The sequence below is a fragment of the Balaenoptera acutorostrata genome, chromosome 20 (assembly GCF_949987535.1).
Source record: "Balaenoptera acutorostrata chromosome 20, mBalAcu1.1, whole genome shotgun sequence".
NCBI lineage: Eukaryota > Metazoa > Chordata > Mammalia > Artiodactyla > Balaenopteridae > Balaenoptera > Balaenoptera acutorostrata.
The window spans coordinates 51,634,645-51,647,797 of record NC_080083.1 but is presented as its reverse complement, the minus strand read 5'-3'; the positions used below and the strand labels follow the sequence as shown (position 1 = coordinate 51,647,797).

General features: G+C 62.9%; 2 protein-coding genes across 6 annotated transcripts; one reads left to right on the top strand and one right to left on the bottom strand.

Moving 5' to 3' along the window:
• On the top strand, nucleotides 1–5,421 carry GPS1 (G protein pathway suppressor 1). Of its 5 annotated transcripts, none has more exons than XM_057536496.1 (15): nucleotides 56–105; nucleotides 282–485; nucleotides 983–1,075; nucleotides 1,580–1,761; nucleotides 2,202–2,366; nucleotides 2,672–2,807; nucleotides 2,910–2,987; nucleotides 3,170–3,227; nucleotides 3,670–3,755; nucleotides 3,973–4,067; nucleotides 4,176–4,281; nucleotides 4,362–4,442; nucleotides 4,526–4,663; nucleotides 4,734–4,868; nucleotides 4,951–5,421. In XM_057536496.1, the coding sequence occupies exons 1-15, from the start codon at nucleotides 73–75 to the stop codon at nucleotides 5,023–5,025; spliced, it is 1,665 nt and encodes a 554-aa protein (XP_057392479.1). In that variant the 5' UTR covers nucleotides 56–72; the 3' UTR covers nucleotides 5,026–5,421. The 5 variants fall into 5 exon arrangements, with proteins under 5 accessions (XP_057392482.1, XP_057392481.1, XP_057392479.1 ...); XM_057536497.1 differs by having other exon boundaries at nucleotides 58–105; nucleotides 285–485; nucleotides 3,167–3,227; XM_057536495.1 differs by having other exon boundaries at nucleotides 58–105; nucleotides 3,167–3,227.
• A 244-nt stretch (nucleotides 5,422–5,665) lies between these two features.
• DUS1L (dihydrouridine synthase 1 like) lies at nucleotides 5,666–12,821 on the bottom strand. The gene is made up of 14 exons (XM_007185903.3): nucleotides 12,558–12,821; nucleotides 11,451–11,697; nucleotides 10,866–10,974; nucleotides 10,300–10,350; nucleotides 9,777–9,889; nucleotides 9,172–9,254; nucleotides 8,863–8,966; nucleotides 8,491–8,635; nucleotides 7,778–7,874; nucleotides 7,610–7,698; nucleotides 7,010–7,155; nucleotides 6,485–6,522; nucleotides 6,154–6,229; nucleotides 5,666–6,052 (listed from the first exon to the last, which is right to left on the bottom strand). The coding sequence occupies exons 2-14, from the start codon at nucleotides 11,685–11,687 to the stop codon at nucleotides 5,913–5,915; spliced, it is 1,428 nt and encodes a 475-aa protein (XP_007185965.1). The 5' UTR covers nucleotides 11,688–11,697; nucleotides 12,558–12,821; the 3' UTR covers nucleotides 5,666–5,912.
• Nucleotides 12,822–13,153: the final 332 nt, after the last annotated feature.

Here is a 13,153-nt window from a genome sequence, read left to right as displayed (position 1 = left end):
CACGCCACGACCCGGAAGCGGCGGCTGCGCTGCCCCGGAAGTGAACGGCGCGCCGCGGCGGGGTGGGCGAAGATGCCGCTGCCGGTTCAGGTGTTTAACTTGCAGGTAACGAGCCGCGGCCGGCGGCCCCCCCGCGCTCCCGCCGCTGGGCCGGAGCGGGGCCGGCCGTGCGCACCCCCCCGCGCGGCGTCCTCCCTGCGCCCGGGCTCCGGCCGCAGCGTCCCGCCCGTCGGCCCCGGCAGCCCGGCAGGCCCGGCGCGCTAACGCTCTCTCTCCTTCAGCAGCCAGCCAGCTCTGTGTCAGGGTCGGGGGGTGCAGAGAGTCAGGACAGAATGCGGGGTGGCCCGGCCCCCCGCGCGGCCGCGTCGTCAGTGGCAGATGTGCACTGCGCCCCTCCCAGCGGTAGGTCAGAGCTCTTCCTGCCGGGCACGGCCGGGGACTTCAGCCTGAGCGCCAGCCTGTCGGCCTGTACGCTGCTTTATGAGGTACCTTCCAGGACAGGGGCCGGGACCAGCCCGCACGCCCGCCGGGCCGCGCAGGGCGCCCGGGCGGCCCCCTCCCGCCTCCCGGTCCATCGGCGGTACTCGCCCGGCGCTGCGGCTCCGGCTGCTCAGCCGCGCCTGGGTCGAGGCCGCCCATGTTTTCCCTATGGCTCGGAGGAGGCTGCGTCAGGACGGTGGCTGGGAGCACGTAGGGACCCTCTGGGGTCCCTGGGTAGTGGTCTTTCGGCTCTGGTTCCCGCCCCACAGGTGGGCCATCACGGTCGGGCTGAGCGTTCTGCTCTTGAGCCAACAGTCTCGCTAGGAGCCCCCTCCCTCATGTGGCGGCGCTGGACTTGGCGGGCAGTGGGGAGGGGCTCCGGGGACAGGATCCCACCCGCCCGGGAGATGGAGGGCAGAGCTGAGCTGGGGCACAGTGAGGGTCACTCGCCCTCCCTGGGCGTCCCCTGCTCGAGGTGCCAAGGTGCTGGCCCGTGTTGCAGGGGGCCGTGGAGCCTATGCAGATTGATGTGGACCCCCAGGAGGACCCGCAGAACGCTCCCGATGTCAACTACGTTGTGGAGAACCCCACCCTGGTACGGAGCCTGGCGGGCACTCCTGGGGCGTTGGGGACTGCTTGGGTCTGTCAGTCCTGCTGGGAGGTCCAGGCTAGGCTCCCCACTCCCACCGCATCTTTTTCTGACTCAGGAACTTTTAGGGTTTCTAGTTGCGCGCTTATAACGGGTTGCTAGTCGGTTCCAGACTCTGCACCTGCTTCTCCCCCACACGGAGGAGCCCTGTGTGCTAGGCCACCCTGCAGGTCGAGTCTCACTGCGAGGACAGGTCTTCCTTGGGACCCAGCCTGGGAAGCACTGTCTCCTCACTGTTCAGCTTGGTGACTGGCTGCCCATGTGGCTCTGGCTGTTCACCCCCCAGGGCAGAGATTTACTCCAGAGGCCCTTGCACTGGCCCATCCCGAGTGGCCTTTCGTCAGCCCCTGGACAGTGGTTTATTTGGTGCCCACATGCCACTACTCCTGACTCACTGGCTGGGGCTTGAGGTCTAGGGTCCCAGTTTGCACAATCCACCCCCGCCCCCAGGATCTGGAGCAGTACGCGGCCAGCTACAGTGGCCTGATGCGCATCGAACGACTGCAGTTCATTGCTGACCACTGCCCCCCGCTGCGGGTGGAGGCCCTGAAGATGGCCCTGTCCTTCGTCCAGAGGACCTTCAACGTGGACATGTACGAGGAGATCCACCGCAAGCTCCTGGAGGCTGCCAGGTGAGGCCGGGGCTCAATGAGGTGGGGCAGGGATTGCGTGTGCTGTATGGCCAGTCTGGGCAAGGGCCTTCCCTGTGCTCCTGCAGTGCCTGGCCCCATAACACAGTGATCTGGCTTTCTTGTTGAAAAGCCAGGAGTGGCAGAAATGGCCCAACGGGCTAGACTCTCAGTCTCTTCGCTGAGAATTCAGGCTCCCTCCACATTTGCATGCGTGTGCAGTTCCAACACCGAGCAGACCCTGTGGAGATGGCAACGTGCTTTTTTGCTTCTCAGCACGGCTGTGTGACTTATTTCTCGCTGGGCTCTCCTGCCAGGCTGCGGGCTCCTGCTGTCACAACTGCCCCTGTGCCAACTGGGCGCCCTCCCGATGGGGGTGAGGGCTGCTGGGAGGCAGCTGCCCGCCCTGCACACGGGCCCCTAATGGCCAGGTCCTCCCTTAGGGAGCTGCAGAATGCACCCGACGCCATCCCTGAGAGCGGTGTGGAGCCCCCACCCTTGGACACGGCCTGGGTGGAGGCCACGCGGAAGAAGGCCTTGCTGAAGCTGGAGAAGCTGGACACAGATCTGAAGAACTACAAGGGCAATTCTATCAAGGAGAGCATCAGGTGTGCCCAGGGGCTGGGGGGTGGGCTCCATCAAGGAGAGCATCAGGTGTGCCCAGGGGCTGGGGGACGGGCTCCATCAAGGAGAGCATCAGGTGTGCCCAGGGGCTGGGGGGCGGGCTCCATCAAGGAGAGCATCAGGTGTGCCCAGGGGCTGGGGGGTGGACTCCATCAAGGAGAGCATCAGGTGTGCCCAGGGGCTGGGGGGCGGGCTCCATCAGAGGGAGGATCAGGTGCACCCTTGGGGTGGAGGGTTGGGCAGCCAGGCCCATGGACCGACCGGTGTCCACTTGCGGCCGGACCCACAGGCGTGGCCATGACGACCTGGGTGACCACTATCTGGACTGTGGGGACCTTAGCAACGCCCTCAAGTGTTACTCCCGGGCCCGGGACTACTGCACCAGCGCCAAGCACGTCATTAACATGTGCCTCAACGTCATCAAGGTGGGCCCTGGGGTGGGTGGCATGGGAGGAGGGCATAGGGCAGCGATGCCTGTGGGCCAGGCGGGGGCGCCCCAGGCTGAGTGCATTCCACCTGCCCACCAGGTCAGCGTCTACTTGCAGAATTGGTCTCACGTGCTGAGCTATGTCAGCAAGGCAGAGTCCACCCCGGAAATTGCCGAGGTAATGATGGCTCTGTGCCCCTTGGAACTTGCCCCGGGATCCCTGACCACTCCTGGCCCTGGTGGGCCTTGTCCTCCTGGAGTCGGCCTCTGCTGCTCTTAGGCTGGGGCTGGGTGCCTGGGGGCTGATGAAGGTATGGAGGGCGGGGGGTTGCTCACAAGTGCGACCTTCTCCTGCAGCAGCGTGGGGAGCGTGACACCCAGACTCAGGCCATCCTCACCAAGCTCAAGTGTGCAGCAGGTGAGGGCCCTGGGGCACAGGGGCAGGAGGGCACCCCAGCTGACCTCATCCCAGCCAGGGAAACCCATAAGCCCCACACCTATGCTGTACCTGACACCTACCTGGCTCAGGTCCCCCTTGGGGAGGCTAGGGAGTGGTGACGAGTGGTTGGGAGTAGAGGCAGTGCCTTCTTTCTGACAGCTGCTGCCATGGCTGGTTACCCCTGCTCCCACCCCTACCCCGTCAGCTGAACAGCTCGGGTGCCCTTTGCAGTAGGAGTAGCAGCTGCTCAGCCTCCCTGGGTGCCTGGCTCACGGAGCGTGCTGCCGGTGCTCACTGGCAAGGTTACTTCTCACTTGCCAGTGTTTGTCGCAGGTGCATGCCCATTGATGGCCCCCACAGGGCCCTGGCAGCTTCCTCTGGATGCCGGGCTTCATCCTTTTTCCCCCTGCCCCCCCGCCAGGCCTGGCTGAGTTGGCCGCACGCAAGTACAAGCAGGCTGCCAAGTGCTTCCTGCTGGCTTCCTTCGATCACTGCGACTTCCCCGAGGTGAGGGGCGTGAGGGTCTCTGGGTAGGAGAACTTCACTGGGGCTTGGGAAGCAGGGTGAGGGCTCGAGAGTTGGGCTTTCTGTTGGGCGGTCACCCCCATGGGGTCCTAGGCATTCTGAGTGGGCGGTGGGTGAGGTAGGGTGGACCCAGCCCAGACTTCTGTACTGACTGCCAGTGACCCCAGGACTCTGACCCATCTCCCTTCTTGCTCCTCAGCTGCTCTCCCCCAGCAACGTGGCCGTGTATGGTGGCCTGTGCGCCTTGGCCACCTTTGACCGGCAGGAGCTGCAGCGCAATGTCATCTCCAGCAGGTGGGTGGAAGGTGGGGTACTGGGCACTGCAGCCCTGCTCCTGTGCCCCCAGCCACCTTCAGGCGGGTGGGCAGGCAGGGCCGGCTCTGAGGAGTCTGGCATCTGCAGCTCCTTCAAGTTGTTCTTGGAGCTGGAGCCACAGGTTCGGGACATTATCTTCAAATTCTATGAGTCCAAGTATGCCTCGTGCCTGAAGATGCTGGACGAGATGAAGGTGAGGGGCCTGGCCTGGCTTGGAGGTGGGCGAGTGCGGAAGGCCTGGGGCAGCTGTCCCTGACTGGCTCTCCTCGCCAGGACAACCTGCTCCTAGACATGTACCTGGCCCCCCACGTCAGGACCCTGTACACACAGATTCGCAACCGGGCCCTCATCCAGGTAAACGCAGGGGCAGAGGCTGAGGCCGAGGCAGGGTGCTATGCATGTGCCTGCGGGTAGCTCATGTCCCCTTTGCTTTGCAGTATTTCAGCCCCTATGTGTCAGCTGACATGCGCAAGATGGCCACAGCCTTCAACACCACAGTGGCGGCACTGGAGGATGAGCTGACGCAGCTCATCCTGGAGGGGCTCATCAACGCCCGCATCGACTCCCACAGCAAGGTGGCCGGCCTCAGGGCTGTGGGGTGTGGGAGGGAGACTCTGGGCCCCACTGAGCCCTGCACCTCCACAGATCCTATATGCCCGGGACGTGGATCAGCGCAGCACCACCTTCGAGAAGTCTCTGCTGATGGGCAAGGAGTTCCAGCGCCGTGCCAAAGCCATGATCCTGCGGGCGGCTGTGCTACGCAACCAGATCCACGTCAAGGTGCGGGCAGGGGGGCCCTGGGGTTGGAGGGATGGGATGGGCACACGTGCCCCTCTGGGCTAAGTGGCTGTCTCCACTGCAGTCCCCTCCCCGGGAAGGGAGCCAAGGAGAGCTGACGCCGGCCAACAGCCAGTCCCGGATGAGCACCAACATGTGAGGGCACCCTCGGCCTCCAGGATGGTCTGCACACCTCCCACCCTGCCCCGCCCCCCACCCTCGGACTCCTGGGCCTCCCATCTGCTCCAGCAGCACTTCCAGAGGTGTTGCCTGTGGCCCACTTGTAGGGGCCTGGCTGCTGGCTGATGCTAGCCCTCGGCCCCCTGCCTGGGCTTCCATGTGCCCAGATTCTTGTGCCCCACCTCCCCCTTGCTGCACCCTGTGCTGGGGGGCTGGGGAGGGGGTGGGCTTTCCTGGAAGGAGAGGCCTGCTGGGCTCACCCACGTGGCGCTGGGGCCCCCACCCGGCAGCACTGTCTCCCAGCCTCCATGTTGATGTGTCATTTGGGGTTGTAGCATTATTGAATCTTAGTCCATTAAAGGGCAGCCTGAGAACAGCCCCTCGCACCACTCCTTCCCGTCTCCATGGGGCCCCCTGGCCCAGTCCCCACCTCCTTGGGCTCCCCTTTCTCACACTCCACTTGGCTTTGCAGGGCTGAGGCCAGTGCATGGCCCTCCTTTAAGCAGGTCTCCATGGTTAAGAAAATGAAGGCAGGAGGTGCCTTGCTCATTTCCCCTGTTCTGATGTCCCTATTGACCCCAACGACACTCAGGTCTCAAAGAACCTGAGTGGGAACGTCGTGTCTTTGAAATGATTTATTGTTCATCTTGAACACACGTGGGCCGTGAGGACGGGGCAGGTCCAGCCTGGGAGCCTGCTCCCTGGTGCAGCATCTCTGGGCCCCCAGCATGGGCTGAAGGGAAGACCAGCTTGTCCTTCTGTGTGAAGTAGCAGGAGGTTCCCTGAGTAAAGGAGTTTCCTTAAGCGGGACATTTCAAGGCTTCAGCAGCGGGCCTGGGGGATGGCACATGGGGCTGCAGCTGTCCTTCAGGCCAGGGCACTGCCCACGACCTCCGGGAAGCCACCTGGTTCTCCAGGCCTGGCCTGCTGTGGTTCCTGTAGCTGCGGCTGGGCCCCCTTCCAGACCAGAGACTTCTCCAGTTTGGTTTTAAAAAGCAGTCCGTGACCTGGCAGAGGGGCAAGAGGAGGGAAATGGGGCTCAGGAGGCTGAGGGTCCACGGCCCACTACAGTGGGGGCGGGCACCTGGTGGCAGCGGGCACGCCTCACCTGGACAGTCAGCCGTCTCTTTGAAAGCTCGCTTCTTGCAGCAGCCCCGGCACAGGTTAAACACACACCTGTTGCCCTGGACACAGGAAAGCTTGTGAGCCTGGGGATAATGCTCCTCCCCTGGCCGGGCTGCAGCCTGAGTGAGTGGGCCCCGAGCACAGGTGGGGCTCTCCTGAAGATAGGCAGAGCCCCTCACACGACAGAAGCCAACCCACCTTGGGCTGTGCCCAGGCTGCCCCCAAAACAGACAGGAAGAGGACCTCTTGCACAGGTTGCCCACCCCTCCCAGGGCGGAGCTCTGCCCTGGGCGGTGTGGTTAGGACGGACTCACCTTTGGGTTTCCACACTGATCACACTTTGCATATTTTGCTGGGAAAAGAACAAAAGGAGGTGCTGGTTGAACTAGGTGAGCCCACCCACCACAGCCATTTCCTACATGTGGCCCCTGGCAGGTATCCCTGCTCCCTGCAGCTGGCCAGGCCAGGTGGCTTGCGGAGGGCAGAGGACGTAGTACTCACGATTGCGTTGGGAAACCTCATCCCATCTGCCCGAGATGCACGGGCTCCATGCCCACCACCTCCCACTTGAAGGTCCTTCTTGGGAAAGCTGCCCCAGGCCCCACTCCCGTCCTCTCCAGCTGCCTCAGGGCAGCAGCTCAGGGACCACAGCAGGCAGGGAGGCTGGCTGGCTGTGGCCTTGTGGAACCCGCCAGTCTCCTTGGGAGCACATGGAAGGGTCACAGGGCCCTTCTTGGTGTACTCTCCATGACTTAGGAAGCAGCAGAGCCACCTGACCCTGGGGGACCTGGGGGGGGGGCTGGCCTCCTCCCAGGGCTCCAGTGGTGGGAGCGTCTTACGCTTCAGCGAGGGGTCAAAGGTTTTGTGGGGGTTCCTCAGTTTCTTCTTCTGCTTGTTCTTGGACAAGACGTCTGTACTGCCCTCCTCCTCCTCCAGGGCCCGCTTGCTACGGGCGCCCCCGCTCTCCTTGCTCCCCTCCCTGGGCCTGAAAGGGAGAAGCAGCGGGCAGAGCTGAGGGACACGCGTGAGAGGCAGCCCGCCAGCTGCAGTCCCTGGGTGAGGATGTGTGTGCAACTCCGCTGAGGCCCCAGCAGCCGGCACGGAGGCTGGGACACCAGTGTCTGAGCCACTGAGTCCTGGGCGGGGCTGTGGCTACAGATGACAGCCTAGCCTCACCTCAGAAAAGCCAGAGGAAGCTAGGGAGGGTCAACCTCTTGACCCCAGGACAAATCCACTCAGGATCAGAGGAGCTTAGAGAAGCATCTTATGAAAAAAAGCCATTTAAAACCTGAGCACAGGCTGACAAGGAAGAGGCCCCTGGCCCCTGAGGGATGAAGCACCCCAGCCAAGGAGGGCAGCAGGCAGAACAGCCCCCTCCACCATGTAACCCCCTCGCACCCCCCCCCACCCCCCTGCCAGCCCACATGCGGGAGGCTCACCCTGGCCGGAAGTAGGGCTGGCAGATCCAGTGGAAGAAAGGCAAGCCGCCTGAAGGCTTCTCTCCCTCCTTCTGCCTGGATATATCCTCCTGCAAAAGCCCAGAGGGCCCGCAGTCAGAGGCCCAAGGCCCAAGCCTCTTTCCCACTACACAGCAGCCCAGCACCTACCTGACACCGCAGCTTCAGGTCCTGGCTCACCGCGGCAATGCCCTCCAGGGTCTTCACTTTGGCGAGCTCCTCCCGAAGCTGCTGATGCACCTGCAGCCTGATACAGACGCCCCATCAGAAAGCCAGCCCAGCACCCAGCTCCCAACCACCAACCCTGAGCCCTGGGCACAGAGGAGCATGGTCTCTCCTCCCATCCAACCTCACCATGTCACCGCGGCCCTCCCAGACTCGGTGGCAGGTGGTTTTGTAAATGTTTGTGGAGAGCTCGTCTTAAAAACCCCAATGCAGGGCTTCCCTGGTGGCACAGTGGTTAAGAATCCTCCTGCCAATGCAGGGGACAAGTGTTCAAGCCCTGGTCCGGGAAGATCCCACATGCTGCGGAGCAACTAAGCCCGTACGCCACAACTACTGAGCCTGCAGCCCGCGAGCCACAACTACTGAAGCCCGCGTGCCACAAGTACTGAAGCCCGCGCGCCTAGAGCCCGTGCTCCGCAACGAGAAGCCATTGCAATGAGAAGCCTGCGCACCTCAAAAAAGCGTAGCCCCCGCTCACCGCAACTAGAGAAAGCTCACACGCAGCAACGAAGACCCAATGCAGCCAAAAATAAATAAATAAAAATTTTAAAAAAATTTAGGAAAAAAAACACAAACAAACCCCAATGCCCCAGGCAGGCCTCAGACCAGACAGCGTTTGCCCTCGGGGGGCAACTCACGTGTGGTGCCACAGCTTAAAGAGATGGGCCCGGACGTAGGACAGAGGGCAGGGGTGCTGCCGCACGATGTCCAGGTATTCCTCGGCCAGCTCCCACACGGCAGGACTGCGGCCCTCAAACAGGGCAGGGTTGTGCAGGTTTCCCTCTGCAGGAGGAAGGGAATGCGAGGCTCAGGGGCCCCCGTGCCTCGCCACTCCAAGGGCAAGGCTAGCCACTGGCCTGACAGCTCTGGCCCATCAGGCAGATAGAGACTTCAGTGATGACAGCGTGAAGCCTGAGACTCTTCAGCTGGGCCAATGGTGCCATGATGCAAACAGGCCCCTCCAGCATCTGCCAGTGGTGGCCCAGCTGTGGGCAAGGGCACAGCCTCACCTGCACTCATGACCCCTTGCACCCCCGTGTCCTGGATGCAGCGTTCCACGTCCCGCAGGCACTGGATGTTCCCATTGGCAAACACGGGGATGGCCACTGCCTTCCTGTCAGGGAACAGGATGGGCAGATGCTCAAAAGGATGCTGTTTCCCCCCACAACCCTGGGGGGAGGGCCAGGCCCCCAAACTCCATCTTCCCACCGTGCTGCTCACCCCCAGGCCCAGCACCCCTCCTGGTGCCCAAAGGGCTGAGGGCCTTGCCTTGGGGCTGGGCTGTCTCCCTGCCCTGGGTTCACCCCGTGTCCACTCACCGCACAGCCTTGATGTGCTCCCAGGACGCGGTGCCCGACAAGGGCCCCTTCTGCTCCTTGGTGCGCCCGTGGACAGTCAGCAACTAGGACACAGCAGCGCCTGGCTCAGCCCCACTCTCAACTGCGGCCCCCAAACCAACTCCAGGGGACCCTCTGCCTTTGGCTTTTGGGGTATCAGCTTCCCATGCAGAGCAGAGGAAAGGCCGCCCTGTGCCTCGCTCACTCATTGCTGCACTTGAAGCCAGCTGACACCCTGGGGGTGCTGCCTGGGGCTTGCACGTCAGAGCCAGCCTACTATACCACCCAGGATGTGGAGGTGAGAGGCCCAGACCCTTTCAAAGGCCAGTCCTCTCTGTAGTGGCAGCACCCCCGCTGCCCAAGGCCAAAGGTGTGAGGGAGGAACAGGCACCAGCCTGACCCCAGGGCTGGTGGGGGTGGGTGGGAAGGTGGTTGAGGCCCAGCACCTCCCCCTGCCCAATACTGGCCTCCTGGGCCCAAGCATGGGGCTCCCCTCCCCTCGTCAGGCCTCACCTAAAGGTCACTGATTCCTGCCCACCCTGGAGGCGGGGGAACAGTGCAGGGCCCTGGGAGCCCATAGCCCTCACCTGGCAGCCAGCCTTTTCCAGCATCTGGGCGTACCTTACGGTCTTGTCAATCTCTGGGAAGACACGGATCTTGCATGTGACAGGGACAGAAAGTTTTTCGTGGGCTAGCAGAACTAGGAAAAGGCAGAGTCAGCTCCTGAGAGAACTGTGGTGCCACCTTCAGGCAGGCTGCGGGGACCCATGGCTAAGCCCCCAAAGGAGCACAGGCCCTGCAGACGCCCCGCGCTGGCTCCCTCTCGATGGCAGCTGAGAGTTGCACCTCTGACCCTAGGGCATTGGAGAGGCCAGGACCGGGCGAGGATGCTGCCCTCCAGCACCTATTATCTGGTTCAACGGGGGGGCAGCAGGAGTGGGACAGGCGACTTCACAGCCACCTTCTACAGTGGAAAGGCGCGGGGGTCGCCACAGCCAAGAGGACTCTGCCAGCCACTGTCCTCTCCTGAACCCTGCCAAGCTGTCTCAGGCCTGCCACCCAACCACAACGCGGCCCCAAGTCCCCGCAGGTAGTGTGTGGCCAACTCACTCATTCTTTGGAGGAGGTCCCACTCCTCCTGCAGGAAGGCGCCATAGTGACCTGCGAAGAACAAGCACGCCCTCTGCACCACCCTCTCGAGTCCACATGGGCCTCGAGCTGCCTGGCCAGGTTCTATTAGCCCGGTGGCCTGAGCTTAAGGGTGCTGAACGGAACGCCCACCCCACACGGTCTCTGACCAACCAGCAACTCCTCAGGCCCAGTGAGGGAGACAGGCTGAAATGCCAGGGCAGCAGCCACTGGTCCCTGAGGCAGCACGAGGGCATGGTGGGGACTTTTCAGCAAAACACATTTATCCAGAGGGAGCCCAGCAACTTCCCAGGACGTGATGAGCCCCTGACAGCCAGCTGAACCCTGTCCCCCGCCCTCAGTGCCTGAGAAGGGCCGCCCTCCAGAAAGAGGAGCGAAGAAAGGGCCGGTGGCCCCCTGAGCTGCTGCCATCAGAGGCAGGGCCAGGCCCCTGGCCAGCTCACCCACACACTGGGCACCTCTGGGCTTGGAGCCCACCCCAGCCAAAAGCTTGTGCAATGACACAGAACCGCAGAACGGGAACTCACCTCGCTTGGCTATCATCTGCGGGCAGCCCAAATTCAGATCGATGGCGTCGCAGTAGTCCTGAGCCAGGAGAGCTGCCTGGACAAACACCTCCGGGTCATTGGCACAGAACTGGAAGAGACATGAAAGTCACCACGAGCCCAAGCCAGTCCCACACGGGTTCATAGGTGACCAGTGGGGGTGTTGCCCGAGGGGATGACCACAGGATGGCATCCTATCTTAGATGTTTACAATGTAACCAAGCTAGGATGCGTTCCCATGCCACCAGGAGAGCGAGTTATGAATTCACACAGTTCTCCCAGTTGTAGCAGAAAGCCAGTATCACTGACTTTGCGAAGAGCAGAGCCATTCTCTCTAACTGTTCTGATAAAGAGGGAGCACGTGGGGTGATGCTGGGGAGGGGGCTGCGAATCTTCCATGACCTCCATGCACCCAGGTCGTCCGTTCACCGAAAGCCTGAGGCAGCTCCCAGAAGAAGTCAATCTCTGGGAGAACTGGCCCACCCCCGCCCCTCCGATCTCAGGAAGCCTTTTCCGGAAAGGCCCAGGGAGAGGTGCTCGGCCAGCATTCTGGGCCGGGCCGCCCACCTGCACAATGAGAGGCCGGTCCTCGGGGCACACGTCGCAGTACAGGTTCTCCTTGCGGTAGTTGGCATCTCGAATGAAGACCTGGGCGTGCAGCATGGGTGTGTAGCACAGCTGGGCCCCGTGGCGGCGGCTCAGCAGCCTCCAGGCCAGCTCGCTTTGGTCCACCATGGGGGCCACCACGTGGCGGGCCCCCCCCAGGGTACAGCTCCAGAACTCGAAGCCCTGCAGCTTTGGCATCGTCTCCACACTGAGGGGTAAGACCAGGGACTCAGCCGCGGCCAACAGAGCGCAGGTGTAGGAGCCGACCCTCCTCGAGGCCGCTCCAGTGCTGCCCGATGGTCACAAGTGTGGACACTAAGGGTGTCAGCTGGTGCAGCCCAGGAACTGAAGCCCCAGTGCTGGTCGCCTTCCAGTGGAAACCTTGGGCAGGTCACTCAACCTCTCTGAGCTTTAACCCCTTACTTCTCAGCAGGATTAAGATGTCTGCCTGGCAGGACTGGCGTGAAGAGTAAATGGAACAGTACATCCTGTCAGTGCCTAGCCCAGAGGAGGCTACCTTAAAAGGCAGCTACAACCCAGAAGACTCGGGGACCCCCACCAAAGCAGGACCACCCAGTGGCGACACTGCTGGAAGCCTAAAAATGCCTGCCCTCCCTGCCCACCAAGGGGCCCAGGGCAGTCACCTGGACACTCTGTGCTCTCCTCTGGGTGTCAGGTGTATAAAAGCACTAAGAGTACTTTCCCCTCTGTCTTATCTTACCTATGCCCGGCCAACCTTGTAGGAGCCATCATTCCCTACAGAGGCTTAACAGGTAGTAGCCGAGAAACGATTACAATCCGAAACACCGGAGAACGGACTATGAGGGAGGCTTACTTTCAGAGAACACTCACCTCCTGTACCTAGTTTGGGAATTATTAAGCATGGTCATCGGCTTAACAACTGCCTAAGTGCCCAGCTGTGGGTTTGAGAATTTCGGAAAGTGTGAAGTTACATGTAAAAATCACCTAGGTCGCCAATGTGTTGCCCAGCGGGGCACCCTCCACCCCCACCCAAAGGAAGAGCCCCGGGAACCCGAGAACCGCGGGTCAAATCCGCAGGGAACCTACTTGGGCGGACCCGGGCCACCTGAGCGCCCGAGCCAGGCTGAGGCTCCTCCCGACGCAGCTACGCCCTTCGGAGCCGGGGGCGGGGCGGCCTGGAGCTCCGGGGGTGCGGCCGGGGTCCCGCGGGGTGCGGCTCCGGTGTTCACGCCGCGTCCTGAGGCCGCCACACCTGGGTTGCCGCCGGACCGCAGCCGAGCCCAAGGCTCCGCGCTGGGTCCGCCGGAAGGTGCTCCGCCAGGGCGGTCCGGGCGGCCCGCGGTGCGGCGAGAAATGCGTCCCCGGGAAACCGCGCCCGGTGGCGGGGGTGGGGGGGCGGTGCGCCGGGTTGTGGGTCGCAGGCCGGAGGTTGGCTCCGCCCGGCGCGGTGGGGCGGGTTCGCGGGGGTCGGGCCGGGCAGGGAGCGTCGAGAGTCGCCCATCGCTCGCGGCGGGTATCGCCCGGCTTGAGCTCCCGCCTTTCCCCTCAGAGGAGCTCGGAGCTAAAGTCCTCGTCTCGGCCCTAAAGTCCTCGCCTCGGCCCCGCGCGCGGAACCTCGTAAAAACCTTCGAAGGACCGAAATCGCTGTTTTATCGCGGAAAGCAAACAACTGCGCGAACTTC